Below are 15,363 nucleotides of genomic sequence, written 5' to 3' on the forward strand. Positions count from 1 at the left end.
ATGATCAGTAATGTAGGGTTAAAGAAACAGTGGCTCAAACAGTAGTTTTAAACATACTAGTCTGAGGTTTATTAGTTTTATTTATTTTTTATTCTATTTATCTTTTATTTTATTTATTTTTATTTTTGTTGTGTAGAGAAATAAAATGAAGGTTAAATATGAATGAAGTACCCTCTCATTATAGAAGAGCTCATGTGATGATAAATTACTGCCAAGTTGATTTTAAGCCTGGTTGGTGTCATTGAATTTTTTAAAAAGTTTTTAATTCATTTTATTAAATAATAAATTTAAAGTGAAGGAGCGTTACAGTATCCTGGGTTTCATAGCGCTTTGGAGTTCTAAAAGAAACAGTAGCTGAAATTAAGGGTTTCAGAAAGAGGTTAAAAATGTTTAAAAGACACCAGTATGAGATAAATTAAGTGTTTTAGCTCAAAATCATGAAACATTACCACAGAATTATCAGGCAGACAATATGGAGGTTAAAAAATTAGCATACCCCCTCTTTAAGGACAAGATGATGTATAGTGAGCACAGTTCCTTAGTGCTTTGAAGTTTCTTAAAGGGGCAGTAGCTGGAATTAAGCGTTACGGACAGTTCCAGGCAGAAATTCGCTTTTCAAAGATATCAGTTTGAGCTAAAGTTTTTAAGGCTCTTTTTAAAGCTACTACAGAGCTGTTGGGGGAATATGTAAAGGTAAAATAATTGCATTGTACCTTCCTGTTAAGTGATCCAGGAGATTTTAACACATTTTTTTAAATTTGTGTTTTATTTTAGCTTTTTTTTTTTTTTTAGAACATGCTGTTTTAAAATAAAATAATATAATTGTGTGCGTCACTGTGTTTATTACAAAAATCACAAATTGACACAGATTTATTTCAAATTCCAATGGCTTTATTTTATGTATATAGATTTGTATATATTTATATATATTTATATATTATATATATACTCATGTAACAACTTTTACTCAGTTGCTTGATTATCATCTTTTGTTCAGCTTAAGTTCAAACGACATGACACTAAGACCAAAGGCATTCCACACGATCATATCTTACAAAAGAGTAAAGAAAACAACATGAGTGTGTGCACTGTCCTGCCGTACAAACACACACATACATACATCAATGTACAGGTGTCGTGGTTCTGTTCGTAGAAAGAACTGAAAAAGAAAAAGAAAAAGAAGGAGGGATAATAAAGACGGAGACGAGCAGACAGAGTGAGAGCGAGAAGGAGAGAAAGAGCGAAAACCAAATGAACCTCTGGAGTCGAACTGGAGGATTCTGTTGCATAGATTGAAGCAAACAGGAGGAGGATGTTTGACAGAGACAGACAGGATGGGTGTGAAGGATGGAGGTGACACACACACTGAGGAAACACACTCGCAGAGCCAACACATACACACACATATACACACACATTTAGGGAAGCACAGGAAGCTTTATTTTAGCTCACAAACAAATCACTTCTGAGGCTCCAGATCTGCCAACCAGGACCAGAGAGAAGAGTGAAGAGGCTGAGGTCGTGACCTCTGGGTTTGAGTGACGGGAAGGAAATCCTGCTATGCTAGAGCTAAATGCTAAGGTCAGGATAACAACATGCCAAAAATGATAGCATCAACATGGTGAGCATCTTTTGACTTCCTCACAACTGCTCTTTTGTGTTTACCATCCGAATATATCAGCTAGCTTAGCAAAATATGCTAAAACTTGCAAGTTCATCAACATTCACCATTAATGTAGCCTGTTGACAATCACATATGCTAATTCAACATGTGTTAGCTCTTAGTGGAGGCCACGTACATGCCCACAGTTGTTGATGAAAAACAAAACAAAATGTTAGTCATGTAGTTTAGCTTTTTAGCATACTAATATTGCTATTCACTTGTTAACTAGCATAATTTTTACATTAAATCCAAACATTTCATTATTTCAACTGTTAGCAGTTTCAAGTTAGCCTGAAAACATTAACATCCACTTGTCTGCTGTGATTACCATCTTAGCTGAGCCTATTGACATGCTAACATTGGCGATTTTATCATGGTAGCAAAGCTGCTATCATTGTTCATATCATCATCAGTGTTAACTACCGTAATAGCTTAAAATGCTAACTCTTGCTACCTTTATTTTTTAACAACTTTAACCTTTACTATTCAAACATTTACTTTGTTCTGTGTCTAATAGCTACTATCTTAGTTTCTGATCTAATCCTGAGGGCATAAAGTAACAATCTTAGTGTAGCCATAAGTACGCTAACTGTAGCTAGTTTACAATGTGGTTTAGGTTTTAGTTGAGCTATAGTTGCAAATTTAGCTGGTTGATATGTTAGTATTCACTGTTTTACAAGGTTTAAGTCTTAATTATGGCTGTTGCGTGCTAAATTAGCTAGTTTACCATGTTCTACTACTCGTTTTAGCACAGTAAGTGTGCTAACACTTGCTATTTTGACATATTAAGGGTCATAGTTTAGCTTGCTCAGATGCTTATACTTGCTAAGGACTAAACACAAATATGCAGTTGAGACAGGTGGGAATTCCTATAGTTTTCAGGTGTTTTGTCACAAAAAGAACTGAAATATTTTATAAGTTAATAAGAACTTATTGTTTCGAGATCACATGAGTTGTATCTGTCACAGAGGGATCAAAAAGTTGGATAGTTTCAATGACACAGCTGTCAAATGCAGGCCAACCAGGTCTTACCCCAGTTTTTTTTTTTTTAAAGATATGAGTGTAACCTTAAGATTTCTGGAAAGAAGCACACACTTATCAATTGTTACTGTTCTGAAATTTATCTAAAATAAGAAATTTGGGGGAGGAATGTTTGTTAACAGTTGTTAACAAAGGTTTAAGGCCCCAAAAACTACTAGATTTGGAGGACAAATCTTTCAAAACCAAACCAAAACATCAATATTTTGCTGTCTACAAAACAAAAACATCAACTCCTACAAAGCTAACAGAGAGAACAAAACCACTCCTGTCAATTATCGTCACATTATCACATATATATGGCGTATGTTGACCTCAGTGGTTTAGAGAAGATGTTGAAACAACTTTAACCCTCCATGTTGTGGAAAGAGATGATAAAAAAAAACGAAAACAGAGGCAGAATCTATAGACTTTAGCATATTGTATCATTTTAGCTTAGCTTCTCACCAACACTAAAAACAGAGCCAGGCTTCAACAGAAGAGAAGAGAAACACATTCCCATGACTCCAAACTCATTTGTTTACATGTCAATGATGTTTATTATTCAGGTGTAAAAATGGAAAACTGAGGCAGACAAATGTCATTTCTCATATCTAGTGGCATGATAGTGTGTTAAAGAGCTTGGTCAGTATTAGTTAAAGCTGTTTATCTAACAATTGGACTTTATAATCATGGTGATGGAGTTTAGTACCTCATTTAACTCATTGGTTTGAATTTTTTGGGATGGGATTTCGACAAGATGGAGGGATTTGAAGATGTCACCTCTTCCTGCCGTTGCACAGACAAAACGACATATTGATCAATCAGACAGGAAGTCATAAAAACTGGATGATTAATCAATATGGGAGAATGACCCTGGTGGAAAACTACATTTCATTACTTCTATTTCCGACGGCGGCTCAGTTATGGACAGAGACGTTTACAGATGAGCAACAAAAAACTGCTCATTATCCTCCCGAGTGGAGAGAGGTCGGAGGATAATGGATCAGGGGATCGATGGATGTGACTGTGAGATGACGACACCTGCAGAGCAGAAGCCTACCTGGACAACATGCTTTAAACTGCCTCCTTCCTCCTCCTCCTCCTCTCACTGCACAGATGAGGGTGATGATGATGGTGATGAGTTCAGGGGACGTCTGTGAATCTCAGTTTCTTAAGAGAGGATGATGGAAACGGTGAAGAATTCAAAAAATAAAGATAAAATAACGAATCATCTTTCATCAATCCATCCATCAGAAGTCACACAGGTTTAATTTCCTCAGTGTGTTTCACCTCACAGTGCAAATACATGTGCGCGCGTGTATGTGTGTGTAAAGTGTGTGTGTTTGGGGCGTGTGTTTGAGATTCATTTGGAAAAACAAGCCAACATTTGGGGGATGTTTCATTCCATACTAAAACATGCAGAACACAGAACATTGAACACATATACTGAACAGTTAGTTTTATCCAAATGCAGTTTCTCTTTTTTTATCTCTTTTCGCACAGAGTGGCTTTAGGCTACACAGAACACGACAGAACCAATCGCACCAGGTTGGACATATTGCTTTAAACCACCAAATTTTTGTATATATGTCATGCATGCCACATAGATGATATTATGTTTATACAAAAATAACACCAACGCCTATTACTGTGTATCATAGTAATTACAGAAAACAAATCTTTTTCAGTCTTTTTTGCAATGAAGTTCAACTGAGAAACCATATATATGTCTATGTACTTATATCTAATATATATATATACACACATATATGCATACTAGATATAAATATATAGAGATAATATATAAATATATAGATATATATGTTAAGTGGTTATGACTTTTCCAACTGTGATATTCCAGTTCCTTTTTTTAAAGTGGATGTAAAGGTTCTGCAAATAATTCCTTAAAAATCCGACGACGGGAAGCTGTTCTGAGAAAAAGGCAGTGCTCTGAAGAGGAAGCAGTCAAAATGCAACAATGACTGGATAAGAAGCGAGTTCTGTCACCAAACAGAAGTCCTGCTGGAAAACTGTGGCAAACTCAGATCCTCTAAACTCCCCCGAAAAAACAGAAAAGGAACCTAAAACCAGGTGAAGATTTTCAGTCCGCTGCTGAGTCTCGCTCAAAACAGGCCTGGAGCGTCTCTGATGGCGAGGCTGCACATGAGACGTGAGGGCAACCAGTCCAACCAGTCCAACAGATGACCGCTGCAGCCACACCGCGGCTACTGCAAGCACAGAGGGACAATCCAAGCAGGAGGAAGGGGGAAGGGGGCATGTGGCGTAACTTCCTAACAAACTTGTGCAGAAGAAGAAGAAAGAAACGAGGAAACGACTTTGGCAGAACATTCTTAAAGCTTCGCTGGGTGATGATTGGCTGATTGCCCCCTCTCCCATTTCCTGTCACGGACACAGACAGCAGGTACACTTCATTCACTTATATGACAATATTTACATTGTACTGACCGGAGGAGCTCAGCTGTTCTGTCAGATTCATTCAACAACACAAAGAAGAAAAGCGCCATTATTTCAGAGGTGGGCGTCATTCAGAGCCACCGTAGGAAGAGGACATGATGTCATGAGCGCTTTAACAGTCCGGCTCTCTTCCACAAGTTCGCAGTTATAGAAAATGGCGATGACATCTACAGCTGCGTGGCCCGGCACTGGCTCCGCCCCCTTTTGGTACTTCATGACTGAATCAGAAATTACGAAGGACACTAAAAAGGTGCCTTCTTTCCTTCATTTGATTTGGCGTGGATTCAGACAATGCTAGTTTTGATCCAAAGCCGGCCCGAGACATTGAAGGGCTGATTTTTTTTTTTTAAAGATGGAATTAAAGCAACATTTAAAATGCTGGTTGAGACTTTTTTGAAAAAAGGATTTGACGTAATATTTTTGAGTTAACAGGGAGACTTAAAAAAGTGTAAACAAGTTGTTTGGCAGAGTATTTGTTTGGTCCATAAGTATGGGGTCCATTAGACCTGGGAATAATGAGCTGAGTTATTATATCAAGGCTAATTAATGACAAAAAAAAAGAAAGAAAAAAGTTGCATTATCTCTAATGACCACCAGGGGGAGTTTGGAGTGGTTGCACAGAAGTGTAATATCGCTTTCTACTTTGGAAAACATTTTCTAACATATTTTTGGTCGTAATCACAGGTCTCAATGCCAGACTAACACCAGATCCATGCCAGTTCAGCCTCTGAATGTTCAGTCCAGAACGTAGCAGGACTGCCACCCAGTTTTAGTCGCAAGATCAAGAAGTTCCCAATGAGCCTCTCTTTGTTCACTTTGGGCCGTGAAACGTCAAACTTGTTGACTTCTGTGGTAGTCAAGATAAATCCTTTCTGGTTGGACACTGTTTGTTTTATTCTGGAAGTCAAACAGGTGCTGTGCAAGGGTTTGGTACTCTACTTCCTGTCCTGCTCAATCTCCCCTGTTCAAATTGACACGTCATTGCTCTGACGCCTGGAAGTCTTGTTTACCTGATCAGGAGGGCTCCAAGTCAATGTGAGTTAAGAGACAGATCAGAAACGGTTCTGGTGCGATTTGGCCGAGAGTCTTTCTCAGAAACTTAACACGCAAATTCATCGTGTTGCAAAGACCGGTGTTGCCACCTTTGATTGCAATGTCCCTACCATAGTGATGTTGATGAGATAAAGAGAAGGTCTACCTGCTTCACCTAGGTATGGTCACTTCTGGTCCCCAAAAAACCAAGGTGGAATAGTCACCAAATGCAAAATGCTTAACCAAAGGCTTCAAGAGGTGTTTACAAGGCAATGGGGGAAGTCACTTTGCCCACCTTTTCAGATCTAAGGTCATGGAAGATCCAATAATGCTTGAACCCCCCCGTTGATGTATTCTAACGCTCGGGCCGGCTCAGATTGTGATCTAGGTTTTGGTCCATCTAAAGCATCACATTCTTTCTAGAGACACGCCACTTTAAAAGAAGGCAGAGCCAGAGGCGGGACGCAGCTTTGCTCCTCGTCAAAGTCATCAGCTCGCTAGAAAACATCGATCCACTCATTCCAAGAAAATCAGTCGTAGTAGCTTCAAAGTACAGAAACAAAGAAACCCAGAGGTTGGATAAATAATTATACACTCCCATTTAATGTTTGATACAGTTAGCTGTATTCACGTTGCATTGGCTGAACTCTAATGGAGTTGGATAACTGCAAAATCACATAGCGTGTAGTGTATCACAACATCTTAGATAAAGTGAGTATACTCATTTAAAAGGGGGGGCTGATGAGATAAAATTGTTGGGATTCCAATTGAACGGCCGACAGGAAGTAAACAAGTCACTGCAGGTTTCTGAGCCCTAACATCAGGTGACCAAGACGACACACGTGGCATAAATATTTAGAGAGCTGTAAAAAGACAGAGTCCACGTTAGATTCATCTCATTCATGTACTGTACTGTCACCAAACTCTTCAGCCTATACATATATATTCATATATCTCCAAAATATTAAAAAGTACTTAATATAAAAATACAGAAGAATTGTAAAAAATGAGCAAAACATTGAATTTTATATGAAAACCATGCAAGAAAGATTCCCCATTTAGTTAAATAGTAACTCTAAGATTCAGGAAAGCAAGGGAATGAAAGGGAAGTGGTTGGATGAGAGAAGCGCAGGCGAACTGCCACCCACTTGCTTTTCATGTAAACATTGTAGAGGTCCTTAAAACTTGGTTCGGCAGTGACGACTGAAGATTTTCTCCTTGCTTTTTGGTCGTGTTTGGAGTAAAGGGCCGGGGGGAGGAAGAGGGGAGAGGTCGGGGGTGGGAAAGTCCAAAGGAAACCTCGATAACAATGAGATAAAAAACAATACAGACAACCTATAAAATATGGCTCTGAGTTACATAGAAAAAGCTCATCAGAGGGGAGAGGAAGAACCTAGTCATGACAGAAAAGTTGGAAATATGGCAGTAGTAGCACATTACTTCAATAACGTGTCCTAGTTCAAAGATAGCTTGATGGCTGCTCGTCAGACTAAGAGGGGATTAGACGCATCACTGCCTCTGATTGGTAGATGGTTCCTTCTTCTTTTAAGACAGTAATCAGGCAGGAAGTACTGAGTGGCAGCACAGTGGATTTAACTTTACGGGCCAGCATCATCAGTCTGCCATAAACCCCAGCGTGACCGCCGCTTTGACGACTGTTAATCAATCACGGCAGGGCGGAGAGGGATGATGATCAAACACCTTCTCTGCTGCCAGCTGTGCAATGTCACTGACTGAGTTTCTGTTCCTAAAACTTTGACAAATACAGGAACAAAAACATCAGGATTGGTACTAAGATTTGTCTTCAACACAGAGAGACGGTCCAGGAGCTGTTCAGAGTTCCGCTAACCCCCCCAGGTCTTGCACCGTGACCCGAGATGGTCTCTTCAAAGTTTTTCAAGACTGGTTTTAGAGGCAGTCAGATTACATTTGGAGGCAATTAGAAGATAAAAATGGCAAAAGAGGAACTGGATTTGAATTGTTTGCCCTGTTGATGTTGGTTCATTCATGTTTTACACAACTGGAAGTTTCAGACCTGGAGAGATACACCCTGATCTAGGGTCATCTATGAACTAACCTTAATTAATGGGGACAAGGTAAGGCTGCCTCATCCATTTCACAGTTATCCAAAAGACTTTTAGACTTGGTCGAAGATCGTTAGACATCTTCAACCAAGCCATTTTCAGATTGCGCTCGTTGGTTGACAGAAATTGGACTGGTGCCCAAAGCAGGACTTCGGGACTGACACTTCCCTTTCGATAGCAATCATTGTGCAGGCACAAATACAAGAGATGCAGACTATTATTTCCATCGACGAAAGCTGTAAACTCAAGCAAAGTCCAAATGACACATTCTGTGTAGCTGTGAGAGTCCATTTGGCGTAAATTTGGTCATTACGAGATTGTGAACTTTGGGCAGTGATTAGCGGGAGGATCTCACCTCACAGTGTCGTGGTCAGATTTGGTCATTTGTTGATTTAATTGGTTGCCCAGCTTATTCAATTCACTACAGACATTGGGAAGAGGCCAGAGAAGGATAAACTAAGGGAAGTTGATGTTTAAAACCTCAGTATTGTGGTAGTCAACCATCGTACTGTGGTCAAAGCAAGAGAAGGTGATGATGGATAGATCCGTAGCAATCAGGGTATCAAGGATCTCTTGTGCCCTTGTTATCAGCTCTACCTCTGTGAAGCCAAAGGTAAGAAAGGCACCAATGGGGGTTTGGGTGAACCCAACTTTTCCCCCATGGGAGCTGAGATTGGCACAGAAGAAACCATGAAATTAAGGACAACAAGCAAGAAATCTTGGTGGACTTCATCGTGAGTCAGTGCTGTGGTCAGTTTTCCCATTCCCAGATCCTCCACTTGTTGGTCTTTGTGTTTGGTCCACACCCTTTTCCAATGATGGAGGTCGTGTGATCTGTGCATGCCTACAGCAAACCATCAGTTGCTTTAACTCTTAACCTTTTCGTCAGTTTGTGAGCATGAGTTGAATTCTGAGTGGTCTGATTAGTTCTGTTGTGCTCACAAGAAGTCCAGCCCACATCCAGGAAGTTAACGGAGCTCTGAACAGATGCTGCTGTAGACTAACTAACATATGGTTGTCTAAACAGAATCCCAAATATTCATTCCTTAATTATCATGCGACTCAACACGAATGAAACAAAACATGCATCCTACTAGAGGGGGAAACATGACACACACTCGTGTTTCCTATTGACGCAGTGGACATACAAGGTGAGGGGCAGAGAGAGAACCAGAACCCTGACTGGATGAGATGATCAGAGAGCAAGCCCCCTCTGGACGCCGCCATGATAGATATATTTATGTGTAGTAAACATTCTGTCCTTCCACATGCAGCACAGCAGCTAAAGAAAAAGCGACACATACAGACACGATAAAGGGAAGAACATTTTTTAACATTTGCACCTTGCAGACTGTAGTGTCACACTCACAAGACATTCTTAGGAGTTTGAATCAACCATCGATTAACAAGTGTAGGAGGTTTAAAAAACAAAAATAAAAGGTTACATTTTTGCATTTGCCTAGAAATGTTCTGATCACAAACCCGGCTGTTAGCTGGAGCGTAGCGAAAGCGTATGTACATGAGAATCACTGCACTCTTTGAAAAGTTCGGTGCGGTTTTTGAGAAGCGTTTACGCAGGAATGGAAGCGAGTACAGAACACGACATGCTGCTGCGAGTCCCACAAAAAAAAAAAAAAAAAAAAAAAAAAAAAAAAAGATTGAACCCAACAAAGTTTAAAAGCTTTTAAAAGGATCATCGAGTAAAAAATATACATGAATGGACGAGGACAGGCCTTCCACTGTGGAGACTCTGGACTCCACCCTCTGCGGACACACGTATGGTGGTGGTGGAGGGACAAACTTACAGGCAGAACGATGCCACAGTCAGTATGAAAAACACAACGTGGCAGCGATGGCTGAGGGGAGGATGTGAAGCATGTGTGTGCGTGCAGGATGAGGGGATGAGCAGAGTGATGACTTCCCTCCTTGGCGACAGTTCGGTTGGTGGGATGACAGATGATGCTGATGGGGAGGAAGGACGAGGAGGAGGAGGAGGAGGAGGAGAGAGGAGCTCAGATGGATAACTCGCGGCTGTGGGGGAAGGCGCTGGGTGGCTCTCCTCCTCCCTCTGCCCCAGAGGAGGGGCTGGGGAGGGGGTCGATCTCATCTCCGGTCTCCTCGATAGGGGGGATGCGAGCCTCCTCCTCGGACATTGGGACGAACTCGGGATGGGCCATGAAGCTGTGGATGGAGCTACGGGACTCTGGGCTCTCCAGCCCCGCGTACAGGGAGCTACGGAACGCATTCACCACCTTAATCTGAAACAGAAACAGAAAAGACGGCTCAGAGGATGCTTAAATGTACAGATTGGGCCTACATACAAATGTGAGGTCAAACAGGCAGCGGGGGTTGGTGGGACACATGGCGGTGGTGCATCTGGATCTAGGCAGGGAGGTGCAAAATCACAAAACACAACAAAAACAAGTGAAAACAACTCAGGAGAATGAAAATAACGGTTTCATAAAACAACACGATATCAAAAAAGGTCAATATGAAATGATGCATGATGATAAACTGCAACCAAAAATCAACCAGCAGGCAAAATGTGGAGGGGAGGTCAAACCACAATGACAAAAACACACCATCACACATGCAAACAAACCTCTTAACTAAAGATGGTTTGGGGTGTTTGCTAGATCTAACATCTCCAAGAAGATCGCTTGAGCCAAAACCGATGACTGCCTAAACCTAACCCTTAACTTGGCCTTGACCTAACCCCCACACAAGACTAACCTTAACCCTCACTAGATCCTCACCAAGCCTGAACCTCACCCTTAACAGAGCCCTAACACTTACCTGAGCCAAAAACTAACCCTCCTGGAATTTCAACCAAACCTTTACTTCTCGCCTAACCCTAACCATTCAAGCTTCCTGCCAAACCCTAACCATTTAGGATTTTTGCCTAACCCTAACCAATTGGGCTTCTTGCCTAACCCGAACCATTGAGATCTCTTTTATAACCCCAACCCAAGCCCTTCCCCAAACCCTCACCATTCGGGCGTCTTGCCTAACCCAAACCATTTGTGCTTTTTGCCTAACCCAAACCATTTGAGTTTTTTGCCTAACCCTAACCATTCGGGCTTCTTGCCTAACCCCAACCATTTGTGCTTTTTGCCTAACCCAAACCATTTGAGTTTTTTGCCTAACCCCCAACCATTCGGGCTTCTCGCCTAACCCTAACCATTCAGGCTTCTCGCCTAACCCTAACCATTCAGACTTCTTGCCTAACCCCCAACCATTCGGGCTTCTCGCCTAACCCTAACCATTCAGGCTTCTCGCCTAACCCTAACCATTCAGACTTCTCGCCTAACCCTAACCATTCAGACTTCTTGCCTAACCCCCAACCATTCGGGCTTCTCGCCTAACCCTAACCATTCGGGCTTCTCGCCTAACCCTAACCATTCAGGCTTCTCGCCTAACCCCCAACCATTCGGGCTTCTCGCCTAACCCTAACCATTCAGGCTTCTCGCCTAACCCTAACCATTCAGACTTCTTGCCTAACCCTAACCATTTGGACCTACTGTAACCCTTTATAAAACCCATGATCATACCATAACCCTAGTTTCACCCAAACCCTCTGCCCAAACCCCTGGGAGATCTGGATGGAGAGTGCACGATCAAAACCTCCATTGTTCTCACCTACCACCATACCCAAAACCTTATCCTTACCCTGAATTAAATGCCTAACCTAAAACCCACTTCAACTTGGACCCAAAACTTCAAGCCATGACCCATAATCCTGAGACCCATTTGAGAGGATTCAGGAGATGTGCCAACCATGGCCACCAACCCAGCTATTTTTTTCCAGTTACTGGCAAGAAAGGTAGACAATACGCGCCAGCCCGTGCAAGCCCTTGACATGCCTATCCAACCAGCCAGTCGAGGGATGAACCTGGGGTTGTCACTGTAAATTTTCCCTAACCAAACCTTACCTGGGCCTAAACCTAACCTCTACTCAACCAAAAACTAATTGTTTTATTTGTCCTTACTTAAATGAAGTCCTAACCTTACCCTTATCACAGACTGAAACTAAACCTTACCTGGGCCTTTGCCTAACTTTTACCTTAACCTAGCCATTACATGAGTCTGAATCCAAACCTTACCTGAGCACTAACCTTACCCTTACATTCACCTTAACCTAACGCTTACTTAAGCCCAAACCTCACCCATTTTCACACCCTTACTTAACCCCTCCTGAGCCCTAACCAAACTGTCCCCTAACCTTAAAACGATCCCTACCCTTGCCTTGACCTACCTCTTACGCAACCCTCAACCAAGTCCTTGCCTGAGTCTTAAACATACCCCCTACAAATCCTTGCCCTCACTTTTTCAGAGCCCGAACCTTACCCACAATCAAGCCCATAACACATCCTAACCAAAGTGTTTCTTGACCCTAAAACAACCCTTACCCTGGGTTTAACCTGACTGTATTTTAAACCTACAACAAACCTTTACCAGAGCCTAAACCAACCACTTCAAACAGACCCCAAAACCAGCATTTAGCTTAGCTTGGGTACAGATTTCCGATCTATTTGCACGATGTACCCCCATAAACAAGTTGTAAGGCTAGTGTTTGTCTCTGAAGTAGCTATCCACACACACACACCAAAGTTGAATATTCTAATACAACCTCACAACTCCGTTAACTTTAATATCAGGCGTGTGAAGGTGAAACTCTATTACCTGGAGTTATGGCAGCCTCCACTTGTCTTAATTTAGGCATTTAATCTTTATTTGGATTCTGACAGATGGTATTTTTTCTCATTTAGCAAAAAAATCATCAATTAGCTCGTACCTCAGACTGTAACGAATATGGATGATGTTTTGGTGAACAGTGGATCAGTTATATGAAGCCCAAAGATGATGATAAAACTGACTTTGTTTGGTATTTTTTGTGTAGTTTTAACTTCCATTAACAAACAACAACAGATTGTTAGCATGAAAAAACGAGTAGCCCAACAAAGATGACCCGTCCCACTAAGGGTTTCAATTCCTTTTGACCTGGTACGACATGCATTTTGTTGCATTTCTTTTGACTAAAATTACCTAAATAACCGCTTGGTCCCCTCCCGGAGTTATCACCCAAAAATCAAATTTACTTTTTGGTTCAGGGCCAAAATAAGCATCAAAAACATTTCAATAACTTCCTCTATCCTCTTTCCTTCAACATTTTTTATCTCTTTACAGCTTTTCTTCTAATAAAAGAGGAAAAAATGCCTTAGAAATGATTTGATAGAAGAACAAAAGAGGGTGAAACAGAAAATAATTGAGATTCACAGAAACTGCGACCCATGGGGGGTGCTGCGTTTTTTAGCCCGCTCTTCACACGTTGTTTATTCATCCTTCATGGTGTTGGCACTCGTATATAAAATGTTCAAACGATACCCTGCCCCAGTAAACAACACACACACACACACACTTGGGAAAACAACAAACACATGCACACTGTTAAGTATTTATAATCACATTCAGAGCGGAGTCATTTTGTCCTCTAGCTGCTCTCCTCTCTCTGCCTTAAGTCATTTCTTCTGTCATGAATCCACAGAGGCTGCAGCTGATCACACTGATTTATACGCACCAGCAGACACTCTTCATCATAATTAATAACCCTGCAGTTCAAAGCTCTCTATTACTGAACCACAGGAGAGCTGCAGGCTGAGCACTGCAGCTTAGAGCATACATGTAACCGTCGCACACTCTCTCACACACACACACAAAAAGCTCACAAGTTAAAAAGCTCTTGGCTTCTAAACCATGAGAGACTTGCTGAGCCTGACAGATTTAACCCTGCTCAGGATTAACCCATAAAATTATCTTGCTGCCCAGGCTGTCGCCTCTGAGAAGAAAGGAAGAGGAAAACAACAAAGAAAGTGGAGCAGGGATTTTTCTCCTCTCTGAGTCACGAATCAAAACGATTCACGGCTTTCTTTCCCTTCTGCTCGGCCAACAGTTGTGATCTGTCATCGACTCGTCAGGCGGCCAGTCACACAAGGGTTAATGGATGCGTGTTAAGAGTCTAAATCTCCACAACATGCAGGAGGAGAAGCAGCAGCAGGCCGGATGGAATTGATGAGAGGTATTAAAAGAGGAAGAGGAGATTAGGATGGAGGGAAGGCTCCAGAAGAGGAAGGTGAAGATGGAAACAGAGGGAAGCAGGACAGGGTGTCTGCACATGTGGAAATAAAGCTGACCTTATTACACATCCTGTATATTTTTATTATTTTATCTGCCTTTTCTAATCCATGTGTGACAGTCTTCTTTTTCTCCAAACACGTGTCATTTTTAGTCTGCTGTTTTAATTCTTTATGCCAAGCTCTGCAAGCCTCATCCTGACCACAGACTGTATTAAACATCGCTCTGAACTTAAATGCGTAAAATTGAAAATGCTGACACCAACTTTTGGATTCTTTAAAACCCATCAGAGTGTCAGCGCTTCAATTCCTAGTACTCTTTAAATTACTGTAAATCCTCAAATATTTGGGCTAACGAGAAAATTTAAACAGCTCCTTAAAGAAGACAAGACGAGCTTTAAAGTGATATCTATCTGCACATGAATCTATGTGCACTGGAGTTCTAATCCAAGGAAATAAATAATGAAAGCTGTTAACTTTACATAACTCTTAAACTATTTGTGCAAGAGGAAAAAATCAAAGGGTCACTTAAAGAAGAGGAAATGAGCTTTCTGGGCATTATTTTCTACTTGTAAGGACAAAATGTGGCCTGTAAAACACTTGTATGATAAAAGGTTCAATCAATATTTAAAGTGATAAGAGAGCTAGGAGGGTTTTTAAGTAAGTATCACCTCAAGCAAAGCAGATAGCAAATCACCGTTTAGAATTATGAGTGGCCAATCAGGTTCTATTAGTATTATTTGAATTATTTTTTTATCAATTTATTTTTTCATTTGAATTTATTTGAATTTTTTTCAAATCATTTTATTTTTAATTTTTATTTTATTTTTATTTTTCAATTTAATTTCATCTTATTCATTTTAATCCAATCATTTTATATATTTTTTTATTTTCTAATTTTTCTAAATTGTATTTTTTCAAATCATTTTATTTTTTAAGTTATTTTTATTTTATTTTT

General features: G+C 40.8%; 1 protein-coding gene across 1 annotated transcript in view; it reads right to left on the reverse strand.

Annotated features, from left to right (window-relative positions):
* Positions 1 to 869: 869 nt before the first annotated feature.
* Positions 870 to 15,363, reverse strand: part of LOC141789530 (plasma membrane calcium-transporting ATPase 1-like) — a 74,608-nt gene continuing 60,114 nt past the window's right edge. Inside the window, exon 20 of the mRNA XM_074668982.1 lies at positions 870 to 10,532. Coding sequence (XP_074525083.1) covers positions 10,287 to 10,532 — 246 coding nt within the window. The 3' untranslated portion in view covers positions 870 to 10,286. The remainder of the gene's footprint in view (positions 10,533 to 15,363) is intronic.

This window comes from Halichoeres trimaculatus, unplaced genomic scaffold, assembly GCF_033239565.1.
Source record: "Halichoeres trimaculatus isolate MK-OKI-2021-1 unplaced genomic scaffold, fHalTri1.1 fHalTri1_scaffold_1, whole genome shotgun sequence".
NCBI classification, from domain to species: domain Eukaryota; kingdom Metazoa; phylum Chordata; class Actinopteri; order Labriformes; family Labridae; genus Halichoeres; species Halichoeres trimaculatus.